Source organism: Melospiza georgiana, chromosome 6, assembly GCF_028018845.1.
Source record: "Melospiza georgiana isolate bMelGeo1 chromosome 6, bMelGeo1.pri, whole genome shotgun sequence".
Lineage (NCBI taxonomy): Eukaryota > Metazoa > Chordata > Aves > Passeriformes > Passerellidae > Melospiza > Melospiza georgiana.
The window spans coordinates 14,106,329-14,118,587 of NC_080435.1; the positions used below are offsets into that span (position 1 = coordinate 14,106,329).

Genomic DNA, 12,259 nt, shown 5'->3' on the forward strand with positions numbered 1-12,259 from the left:
TGCATACCTAAAACACGGGGACAAAATCTTCACATGTCTGACATCAGTAGTTCTTGTAGATAATGATATCAGACCAAGCAGTGGTGGCAGATTGTGCAAGTAATCATGTGCTAAATTAATTTATTTCACCTCTTTTGTGTGTTAGTCTGAAGAGAAGAATAGTCAATGACAGGGTCTTCACAGCAACTGAAGTACCCAGAAGTCATTATTCAGTAAGGCAGGAAAATTACCAGCTTTGATTGTCAGGCTTAATGTGGTTCCAACAGATTTCAAAAGACAACAAAATTGAAACCAGAAGGCTGGCTCATTTCCTCTGCCATCTTCAGTGCAGCTTTGATCCAAAGATGCTTCAGCAACAAGACACAGATTAAGATGGATAAATGGAAACTTTATTCCCACAGGGTTTTCGCTATGTGGAAGAGAAGGGTCAGTGCTGCAGCCAGTGCCAGCAAGTGGCATGTGTGGCAAATTTTCCTTTTGGCAATGTGACCATTGAGGTAAGCACTCCCTTGCTCTGCACACAAGGCTGAACTATCAAAAAGACTTCAGCATTTTTTCAATCAGTGCCATGCGTTTCAAGGCTGGGAGGACCTCAAGGAGATGTAAAAATATCTGTGTTTCCAAAGTGAATGTAGATGTTTATATAGCTGTTCCCTGCTGTGTGCATTTCATAGGCACTAACATGCTGACAATTATAATCTCTGTCAGGAATGGAAATCATGTTACCTCCACTTCTCTTGACATGAAATAGCAAGAAAGAATTTAGAAGGGATGATGACATGGTGTGATACTGCTCTTGCAGAGATATGTTGTGCTGGCTTCACATCACACTGCTCCCATCTGAAGCAGTTTCATTGTCTTGCCCTGAAGATACAGGGATACAGTGTGAGCAAGCTGATATAGCTGTGCTGCCACTGGTTCTGAATTTGCTGAGGCAGAAGTCAAGTGACACAGCTGCTGTAATGTTGTGTGACTTGGTAACACACACAGCTAAAACATCGTGTCTTGTCAATGTAGCATTGTGTAGGCAGAAGCTGAGCCTTTTAGGGATGGGCTTGATGATCCTACCCTCAATGATATGGCTTGGTATTTTCTACCCTTAATGATACTATGACTTCATGATTCTAGCTTCTTTTGGTTTTGTTACAGCCTGCTACTCCTGTGTAAGGTCAATGATGCTGTTTCAACCAGTGGCTTGTTTACATGCAGTTGCTTCTCTGACAGCTCTTGTGTTCTACATATTTTCTATTTCATCCTTTTATTCCTTGATAATTTATCTTACAAGCTAGATTTTTCTGTTCCAATATATAGTTTTTATCTATGCATGAGGAGGCTTTGCAGTTATGCATTAGTCTCTATTGCAAAGACATTTTTTTCTCTTTCATTCCTTTTCATTTTCTTCCATATATTAAAAAAGAAAATTGCTGAAATCCATTGAAAGAGTTATTTTTCTTTTGTGTATATCTCAGCCCACAAACATTAGCACACCTACCTTCTGGCATTTCTGCTAATACCTTTATGCTCATTCTGCCATTCTTTCATTCTTTCCCCCTGGGAGGCCACAGAAGTGAATTTGAATAGACTGGTAGTGGGTGAGCTTGGTACATAATTTGTAGATATGAGTTGCAGACATCTCAGTCCTTTCAGAGTGATATGAGCAACCCAGTCTCTGCCAGTTCATTGACTTTATTACTGTTTCAGTTTTCTAATGTTTTTGCTATACTCCATTGGCTTGGGGGTTTTGTTTGTCTTTGTTTGTTTTTGGTTTTGTTTTTTAATTTTTTTTTCTGTTTTTATCAGGTTGGAAAGAGTTATAAAGATCCATATGACAACTGTACTCACTACACATGCACTGAATCAGCAGGCCAGTTTTCCTTGACTAGTACAATAAAGGTCTGCCTGCCATTTGAAGAAGCAAACTGTGTGCCAGTAAGTATTTTACAGCCAGAGAAAGACTTCTGTAGTGAGCCTTGATCCTGGCCTGGGAGTTATAGTTGCTGAGTATTTCTTGATCTTTCCTTGTTTGAAAGAAATGTGCTTTTCCAGCCCTGTGTCCCGTGGAAATAAGCCAAAAATATTTGCAAACAAGCCCACACCATTTACATTGTTGTGGGATAAGCATTAGAACTTGAAAAAGAAGGATATTGGAGCAATAGCAAGGGAGGATTTTCATCACTTGGGAAACATCAGTGTTATAAAATGCAGTTGAACAAGTGGTGACTCACCTTGGATCCTTGTGGGACTGATGAACAAAATGTCTTCTGATACGTGGTGTCCTATTAAGTGGGGGTATGGAACATGAATGAGCAAGGGGTAATGTTCATACCCAGGCTTTCAGCTATTGGTGGTTTCCAGTTACTTTCAGTAGCATTTTGGGACTTCACAGCAGATCAAAGCAGGGACTAGGACAGCCATGTACTTGAGTTTGCTCTGGGGTGGGCTCTGTCCAGGCCAGGCTGCTCAATTCTAGGGACAGCTGGCAATCTATGTCTCTGGCTAGGGTTTTTATGCTGGCTTCAATAGGACCTAAATAAGATCAGGCATGTATTACAGGGCATCTTACCTGGCTTGTGAGAGGATATGTAGTTCTAAGAAAATTCTCTCCCTTCCTTGCTGGGTGATTTGTTCTGGTTTGGGTTCTTTAAGCAGCTTTATATATAATTGGTACACAAGTAGGTCTGGTGGGGAATTTGTATGGATTAGAGATGAGGCACTGTAACTGAGCTCTCATCATTGCTACTGTCTGCTTAGGACTACATGCATCTGAACTGACTGTTCTGGTTACTTTCAATACAGGGGACAGTTGAGGTGTCTTCAGATGGCTGTTGTAAGACATGTGAGTGCATTAAATCACTGCTTCTCTGTTCCAATACTGTTTGGTCCTTCCCTGCTTGTAGCCCTGTTTCTGCATGGATTGAGAGCCTGCAGATTCCACAGACTGAAAGACACTTTTACAGCAGCAGAACTGTTCTGTACCTCACAGCCAAGACTAAAAATCTGCCTTATTCTTCCAATGGGAACGCTAAAATTTTTTATCTTCTTTTCTGTGTTTTTAAATAACTGAATTACTGTTAGCTTGAACTATACTCCTGATAAGAAAACTTGTAGAAGATATTCTCTGCGTTCTTGCATCTGCAAATTGCATAGAAATAAACTTTTGGGGTTTTTTTTCTGTAGCATCCACTCAGAAATCCCAGGCTGTCATAGAGCCACATAGGTAATTTATAGCCATGTTAGAAAAACCTAAACCCTTCATGCCTCCTTTAGGTCTTGATTCAACAGTATCTTTACATGCTAAAGCTAGTCCACAAATGGAAAAGTACATTGACTGCTGGGGAATCATTTTGCTGAATTAATGCCTCTTTGCACTCTCATTTGTGAGTTTGGTTGTGCGTTTGAACTGTGAGAAATTTTACTAGGATGAATTGTCCTTGGTTTACTAGCAGATACCTTTCAAAACATTTGTTCCCCAGTCTGAAGAAGCTTAACAGAAGCATTCTTCTGCGCAGGTGTTGACCTCCCACACAAATGCAAACGCAATGTGAAGGAGCAGTACATCGTCCATGGCAACTGCAAGTCAGCTGCTCCTGTCCCAGTGCCCTTTTGTGAAGGGATGTGCAGTACCTACTCCGTGTAAGTAGGAAGCCTTTCTCTCTCTGTCCTCATCTGTGGCTTGTCTTCCTGGGCTCTTGTCACCAGTGGGCTACTGCTGTTTGTCCCCTTCCTGCTGTTTGCTGGGAAACTGGGTGTGCAGGAGAGCAGTCATTAACAATGGCTTCAGTGTGATAGAGTGCCTTATCTTAGTCAGGAAAATGGATCCCCTGGGAAGGACGTCAGCTACATTTACTGAACCTGCTCTTAAGCATGTCCTTGTATAGTTTTTGAACAGCTCTAGGAGGCTTTCCTGCCTTTTGTTCTCTGCATGAATTGCTCCTTTCTGTCTTGCTAGAATGGGCCTAATCCAAAATCCACTGAAGTTACTGGGATTTTCCCCACTGATGTCAAAGGATCTGGCCCTGCATGGCCAATAGGATCCTGAGGAAAGGCTGTTATGAATAAGCAGAAGAATAGACATGAAATTTTGCTCCTTAGTAGTATGTGCATTTGGAGCAGTAAGTACAGATGAGTTTGGGAAGACCACAGGCAGCAGACTGATATGAAAAATCTCATTTCTATAGGTATTCTTTGGAGGCCAGTGAAATGGAACACAAATGCTCTTGCTGCCATGAAAAAAGAAGTCACAAAGTGAAGGTGGAACTGGTTTGCTCAAACCATAAAACAGTCCAGTTCACATATATGTACATAGATGAATGTGGATGTGTGGAAACAAAATGCCCAAAGAGGATAACATGAGTATGAACTAAAGGAAATATTTCATCCCCCATTTAGTCCTTCCCTAGCAAGTGAGTAGTTTAGAAAACAGCTGTGAGTAACCTTCAAATGACCATACTAGCGCTTTTTCTTTCTGGTATTATATGCAGTTATGGAAATTAGCTAAGATTTTACTCTAAATGTTTGTAGAATAAACTGCATTTCAAAGAGGACTTGTTCTCCTGTTTTAGTGATGCTGCTAACGGGGCAAAGTGGCTGATGTCTTTAATCTTACACTGATATATACACCAAGGTTATTGCAAGACACTCTAGAGACAGCTGATGCCTTTCAAAAGTCCTGCCTGAAGAAAGTGCACATTTTTAAACCATAACCACATGTATTTCATTTCCCTTAGAAGTGAAACAACAATCACTTCCACAGCTGCAGTTCACCCAGAGGCAGGACTTGGCTCAGGGCCACATTTCTGTTCTTCTCCCCAGTTGTCTCAAATCTACTTTGGCTGTGACTCTGCATCACTGGAGGAAGTCAAGGTGATTTTTTTCCTTCCTCACTGTGAGCACTATATCAGGAGTGTAAAAACATGGGTCTTACATATACACTGCAAAATGAATATATTTGCACCCTTATTGGGAGTCCTTATCTCACAGTGGGGTTTTTATTATTTGCCAACATCAAGCCCTCATCTGTGTATTAGTTCAGTCTCGCTACTGGTTGTGTGACTATGATTTGTGTTACAAATAATTGGTTCTCAGCTAGCATGCCCAGTGGTACTGGTGACAGTATTTCATGTGGACAGGGATCAAGATGAGCCAACAATACCTTGAGAGTGCACAAGGAAGGCAGATGGTTCTGTTATTTGAGCAATTTGTGTTTTGTGGCCTGAAGGAAGACTTCTTCTTCAGTTGAAAACTGTGACTTTCTTAGTGTCCTGCAGCCGGCTGAGGAGGCTTTTTTGAGAATTGTTTTGCAGGGAATGCTTTTGAACTGACCAAGTAGATATTATATTCATTATACTTTAGTTTTCCATTTTCAAAGTGTTGCAGCTCTTGAGCCCCAAGGAATCTTTAATTTGCTTATTTTTCATAATAAATCCTTCCAGCAGATGTCATGGTTCTTTGATGTGTACTGTCTCATCATAGTGTTACTGATCTTAAAATTGTGGGAATCCTTGACGTTGCTTGATTATAAGCTTTAGGAACCTCCAAATAATTCAGCTAACTCTCTGTGCAATGCAGCTCCCTTGGAAGGCACAATTGCTTGACTGAGGCTTATGTACAAATTTCACATTAGTCCAGAAAACTGTTTTTATTGATACAAATCAAGTGCTCAAATGCTTTTGCAATGCAAAGAAAAAAAATAAGCCATTCCTTCCTTTCCTCCTTGCCTTTCCCTGAGGGGAAGAGGTCATTCTTGAGTGCTTTTGTCATCAGATAGTAAGTAGACTCTGGAAGTGGTCATATACACACTCATGCAAATCAACCAGCCAACCAACCCTGCAAATCAATAATTGTCAGCCAGATGACTTGGCAGGAACAAGATCAGAAACCTTTCACATCTCTGTATTATCTTCAGGTGGGAGAAGGGAATAAACCACAATCTAATCATACCAGCTGTCTTTAGATTTCTATTCTCTTGTCTGTTTCAGTGATGATGAGATTTTACACAGAAGCTGAGAATGGCATTGATTTAAAGGCATGCTTTCTGGCTTGTTTTTGGCATGCATTTTGCTTTTCGGGCGAGTGAAATGCTCGAACCAAAGGCATATTGCCATCTCCAGGATGTTTTTGATCATGTGAAATCTCACATGCACCTTCCTCATTCCCAGATACACCTGGCACTCCCATTTACTCACTCATTCCAGTATCTACTGGCCTGTGTGATACTACTTAGAGGCCTGATGGCCAGGTTTTAAAGAGAACTTTCTGATTCTCTGTTTCAAGGTGCAGAGTCTTACTTAGCTGGTGGCAAGGTAAAGGCTTTTTAATGAGAATTTCAGCTTCTTCAGCTAAAAGACAGTCAGTAAATAAAGACAATCAGTAAATATTACAGAATCACAGAATATGCTGAGTTGGAAGGGACCCACAAGGATCATTGAATCCAACTCCTGGCTCTGCACAGGACATTCCCTGGAGTCACACCGTGGGCCTGAGAGCATTGTCCAAGTGCTTCTTGAACTCTGTCAGGCTTGTGCTGTGACCACCTCCCTGGGCATCCTGTTCCAGTGCTCAGCCACCCTCTGAGTGAAGAACCTTTTGCTAATATCCAACCTAAACCTGCCCTGACAGAACTTCAGGCCATTCCCTTGGGTTCTGTCACTGGTCAGAGAAGAATTCAGTGCCTACCTTTCCTCTTCCCCTCATGAGGAGCTTGTAACTGCAGTGAGGTCTCCACTCAGTCTTCTCCTCTCCATGCTGAACAGACCAAGTGACCTCAGCTCCTCCTCATACAACTTCCCTCAAGGCCCTTCACCATCTTTGTTGCCATTCTTTGGACCCTCTCTAACAGTTTAATAGCTTACATTGTGGTGACTGTTACTACACACAATACTCAAGTCAATGGGTCAAACATCTCCCTCTGCACAAAACCAAAAATCAGTCTGGAGGCTGTTTGATCAAGATGCTGACAAGCTGGCTCTTCTTGGTTAGAGCCTGTGCCTCTGCACGCAGCAGCAGCACTGCTGCTTATACAGAGCAAGTTGGACTGCAGCAGAAGTCTGTGTGTCCTTCTTCAGGCTGTTGCCACTAGCTCCCCACCAAAACAGGCAAAGTTAAACACAGGTGACTTTGTCTGAAGGAGCTTGATTTGACCATGATCCTGCTGCTGTTGCTGTGTGGGTGCTTCTCATGTGTGCCAGGGTCAAGCCTTCATCTGTAACCCTAGGCCATCTCGTCCAGTTACTGACTGGTCTCTGCAAGTCAAACATTTCCCTGGTGCAACTCAAGGAAAGTCAGTGGCATGACTCCAAGTACTGTTTCTTCCTTTTGCGTGAATTCTTTACACCAGCACAAACTTCAATAGGGTAACCCCAGGAGAACCAGAGCTCAGCTGAGCCAGCTGGGCCAGGGCTCAGCTGGTTTCAGCCTGGAGCCATTCTTTCCTTATCATGTGAGGATGGTACTCCCAACTCACTGAACAGTTCTGAGCCAGCACACCAGGAAGTACTGTCACATATTGCTAAAATAAATATTTGTCAGAGATACTGCCTCATGTCAGGTGAACGATTCCTAAGACACTTTATCATTTTACTGGTGTGCTCTGAATCTGGTTTGCTGTTATAAGATGAACTCTGACTTGCCTTTTGGTTTGAGGCTTGGAAAAGTCAGTTCACAACACTAATGTAGCTTAGCTAATTTATTTTTTTGCTTTTGTTACCAGTTATTGGCATTTGCAAGGAGGAGTAGAAAATTCAGGTTGTACTCTGAATTTTTATTTGGGGAGAGGCGCTGTTCTTTGACCTAGTTCTCTACTGAGCGATCCCCTGGCTGTGGAATCCGACCTGTAGTGTTATCTATGATGTGCTTTATCGAGATCAATCTATTCTGATATCTAGAATCTCAAGCTGAGAACAAAGACTCTGAACTGTAAATGCCCTCTGATACAGAAGGGATTGTTTAAAAGAATGCTACACCTACTTTGTTTCAGTGTACCAGCTTAACAATTGGAAAGTTGCAAGGTAAACATGAAAAATTTGTCTAAATATCACTCAGGAAAGTTATCTGATTAGTAATGAACCAGAAAAGAAAAGAATCTGGCAAATTCGATGGATCGTCGTTTAGGTGAGGGGGAGAATAAAGATTGAGTGGTCTGAGAGCTGTGCCTGATGCTTCTACAGATTCGTGTGTTCAAAGACATGTTCTTGGCCTTGTTTATATTTCCCTCCTGATCTAAGATAAGGACAAAGGTAGGCTTTTGTTTCTTTTATATGATTGTAACATTTAAGTTCATAAAGCCTTCATGCCGTGATATACAACATGGTATTTGCTACTTACCTGGCATCTAAAACATCCTTTAGAGAAAAACTGTGACGATTTTCCAAAGACAGAAAGACAAAAGTATCAGTTGTGAAAATCTTTCTTGTTTTTACACTTCAAAGGATCTGATTATTCAGTATCTTTAGGGCAACAATAGAGTCTCAGTTTACCTTGTACAGGGCCATTCTCACAGCCATTTAAACCTCTGACAATCGAAATGCCTCTCTCAGGAAAGCAGCCTCCTTGGAGGCCTGCCTGGGTGATTGGCCTTCTGTCAGGAGGAGGCCACAGTTTGATCGTGAAGCCACAGACACGTCGTAATTTCTCTTAAAGCACTTTACTTTTCTCTGAAACACGTGAAGCCTCAATTTCCATAAGTAGTCTGTAAAGCAGTTTAATTGGTACTCCCTGGCTTTATTTTTTTTAATTCAAATGCAGTCTGTCCAGTGGCTTCCTGAAACTGTGGATTGATGCTTTGGGTCACAGATATCCCTGTTTCACTCGAGCTTGATTTCTCCAAAGGCCTGTTTTTAAACTATCTTGTTGGAAATAAAATTATTTAACTACAGATCCTCCAGAGCATCCAGTCCAGAAACCAAGAAAGACTGAATAGATAGGCAATGGTTTATCCCATTTAGCTTAAAAAAGTTTGTATAAATCAGGACTTGAAGCACTGTTCTCTTTCTGTTTAGTTACTGAAAATTGCTATGCATCTTACGTCAGCCCAGCCCTTCTCTGGAAATGTTCCTAACTCTCCTTCTTTTGACTTCCTAGTATGAGGTAAGTACAGCCCTACCTCATCTAAATCCTTTAAGCAATGTAAGGATTTGATCCCAAATGCCAATATTATGTATTTGTGACAGGAAGCACCAGATACTCACCACAAATTCTGCCAACCCTATATCCTAATTTGAACATCTCCACCAGCAGCACTTTCAGTCAAAAATATTTTCACCCGGATTTTTGCTAAGACTAATGCTGAGAATAGTTTCATAGCTTGTAATGGCTTCTTCGTAAAGGGCTTAATCTCACTTGCTTTTAACATTTATAGTCATCTTCTGAATTTTCCTCTTCACTGTTTTTTTGGTGTCCTTAGAAAATGATCTCATTCTCAACACTGAGAATAAGTTATATTATTAATAAGACACTGAATAAGTCATATTTTGACCTACATAATGTCCCTCAGCATGACTCCAGCAAATCAAAAGGAGCTTAAAATTGGGCCTACATTAGCAGTGAAGTTAGTGCCATCCCTACGTGTTTTATTTATAAGTTATATTCATCTTCAATGTATGAAGGTCTCTGAAGAAGTGCATAAACTCTTCTGTGTTCCAGCTCTGAAATGGTTTATTTCATGTCACCATCTCTCCCTAAACTGGTACTCAAAGAGAATCTTGAGGCAAGTCAATTGCCACTCTTTTGCAGCATCTTGACTTCAGTTCTTTACATATCTCACATTATTCTGTATTGACTGATGTATTTCCTGTAATGCCATAAAAACCTGGCTTAAAACCAGAGTTTAATCTGACCTGCAGTGCACATTGTTCTATAAACAAAAGGCTACTAAAGTGCACTGTAGCCATACCAGCTGCTACTTTATGGCCTGAAATTAGCCTTTCCCCAAGGGCTATTTTTCTCAAGAACCAGGGCACAAAACTTTACATCCCCAAATATCCCAATTTAGTTCTAGCATGCCTGCTTGAACTTACTGTTTCCTCTTGATGGTGTTTTCTGTTTTTCCAGACCTCAGGTTAGGCATGGAATCGATTGCCTGGGTATGAGTTACATGCTATAAATCCATCTTTCTTCACTGTTGCTCCAGGAAAATTTTTAGGAAGTGCTATAATTCATCCCACTGTTCCTAAAGAGGTAGTTTGGAAAATCCTTTGAATTTTTATAGCCTGCAATGCTGGTCTGTATGGCGAAGTTCTTGTTTGATGCCTGTTTACTGAGAACCAGAATAGCCCCCGTAGCTCCTGTGGATGTTTGTTCTTCTCCATCACCAAATAAATTGGACTGGACATCCTCCAAGAGATGCCTGTGCCTTTCCAGGAGCAAGTGGTTGATTGGGTGACATTTCCGTGTCCAATGTTGTGCTGTTCACAGTAAATCATAATAATGACCCTTATAGCCATTATAGAAGGAAAATCAGTTTCAAAGACATTGTCATCCTACATTTACACTTTCTTAATGGAATAATTATTCAATGCAGAGGTTTCTGCCAGATGGAGAAGCTATGCCTATTGATTCACCTTTCCCTCAAGCTCAATGACTTGAAAAACATCTGAAAAATAAACCCCAATCAAGTTGAAAAAAGCAAACAAATGTTTCCCAGCAGTCTCATATTTTGCTTTCTGTGCAATGCTCTCAAGTGTGCTGGACTTTCCTGACATGTTTTTATTAATAGCTAATTAATTAAGCTGCTTGCTTTTGATGTTGATTTTTCACTGCAGAATATGACTCAGTGAAAGGAGCTTCTTTGCACCCTGGGCATATTGTGGGATGGCTTAGCACTTCTGATTGTCTGTTCTATAAAAATAAGTTGTTATTTTATCTGATGAACAGACCTATCATTCTTGCTTGTAGATACTGTGGGATTCCATAATACAGTTCCATTCCAATGCTTCTTTATCACTTTGAATTCCCTAGTTTATAATAGCTTTGGGCCTGATTCTCTTCTACTTTGTTTTTATAAATATATGATTCAGGATTTTTTTTCCTAAGCACAGCTTTTTATGGCAGCTTTAAAACCGAACAACATGTTTTCTTTTTATTTTCCTCATAAGGTGGACTGCCTTGCCTGAGAAAGTCTTCTAAAAAATAATAATAAAGCTTTTCATTATCATCAGCAAAGATGAATTACTCTGTGCATGAAGCTTGTAAAACACTGCAGGCTTGGCTATTTGAACAAAATAGTCTGTTAATAATGCATGCAAGGGATTATTAGTAATTAAGAACTGTTTCTCCTTGTTCCTGCAGTCAAAACAAGGCAGCAAACATTGAAACGTGTTATCTTTGTTTCTAATGAATTCTGTCTGGACTAGCAGGTCCTGCTTCATCTGCACAGCTTTCTTTCAAAGAAAACTAAATTAATTATGTATCCAGTCTGCAGTACGGCTCAAGCCCTGAGATGGGTCAGCACTGTCCTTTAGAGTGGAATATATGCTTACACCAGCAGAATCTAAAAGTGAGAAAAGCATTTACTTTCTCTGAAAATCCTCACCTGTCATTTGATACAAGAAGACAGTGAAAGTGGTGTTATGATGTGACAGAAACATGGTGTGACAGGATCCCTAGGCAGCCAGTTCACTGAAGTGGAAAGCTTTTAAAGTAAAAAGGGCTCTCCCTTACCAAAAAAAAAGAAAGAAAGAAAGAAAAAAGGCAAAAAAATTCCCCCAGAAATCTTGCAACTGAATTTACTAGAGTACAGAATAATAATCTGCAGCAGGATGACCCTGAGAGGGAGTGTAGAGGTCTGAGGTGAATCTGTTTTAAAAGGTTTGATTAAATAGGTCTCCTGTGAGCTCTGTTCATGAAGGGTAGGAGCTTTTCCCCAGTCCAGCCCCTGCCAGCACCTCTGATTTGCCAGCTGCCTTCAGGGTCCCTGGGAAACCCTCTTCTGTCCTTCACCTCTCAAATCTGGCTTTGGGTCTGCCCTCAGCTGCAGGGAGCCCCTGCTCCTTCTCTCCCCATCTACACTCCTGCTGCAGGCTCAGCTCCTGTGTTTTATACCCTCTCTGTATGCATTTGCCCTCCCAAACCTTCCCCCAGATAAATCTGTGCAATTACTCTCAGGAAAGGAGCCATCTCCCTGAAGAGGAATTACTTCAGGCTGCAGTTATTACTGGGCAATTCCTGATATCTGTGCAATCTGCGTGGTTAATTAATGGTGAGTTATCCCTGTAGAGAAGGGCTGAAGGATATTGGGGTATGTAAACTTGGAAATGAGCTGGCA

General features: G+C 41.0%; 1 protein-coding gene across 1 annotated transcript in view; it reads left to right on the forward strand.

Annotated features, from left to right (window-relative positions):
• The window catches only part of LOC131084371 (mucin-5B), a 42,088-nt gene extending 36,772 nt beyond the window's left edge, over nucleotides 1–5,316 (forward strand). Inside the window, exons 43-47 of the mRNA XM_058025782.1 lie at nucleotides 402–497; nucleotides 1,801–1,929; nucleotides 2,797–2,836; nucleotides 3,510–3,633; nucleotides 4,179–5,316. Coding sequence (XP_057881765.1) covers nucleotides 402–497; nucleotides 1,801–1,929; nucleotides 2,797–2,836; nucleotides 3,510–3,633; nucleotides 4,179–4,353 — 564 coding nt within the window. The 3' untranslated portion in view covers nucleotides 4,354–5,316. The remainder of the gene's footprint in view (nucleotides 1–401; nucleotides 498–1,800; nucleotides 1,930–2,796; nucleotides 2,837–3,509; nucleotides 3,634–4,178) is intronic.
• The last annotated feature ends 6,943 nt before the right edge of the window (nucleotides 5,317–12,259 follow it).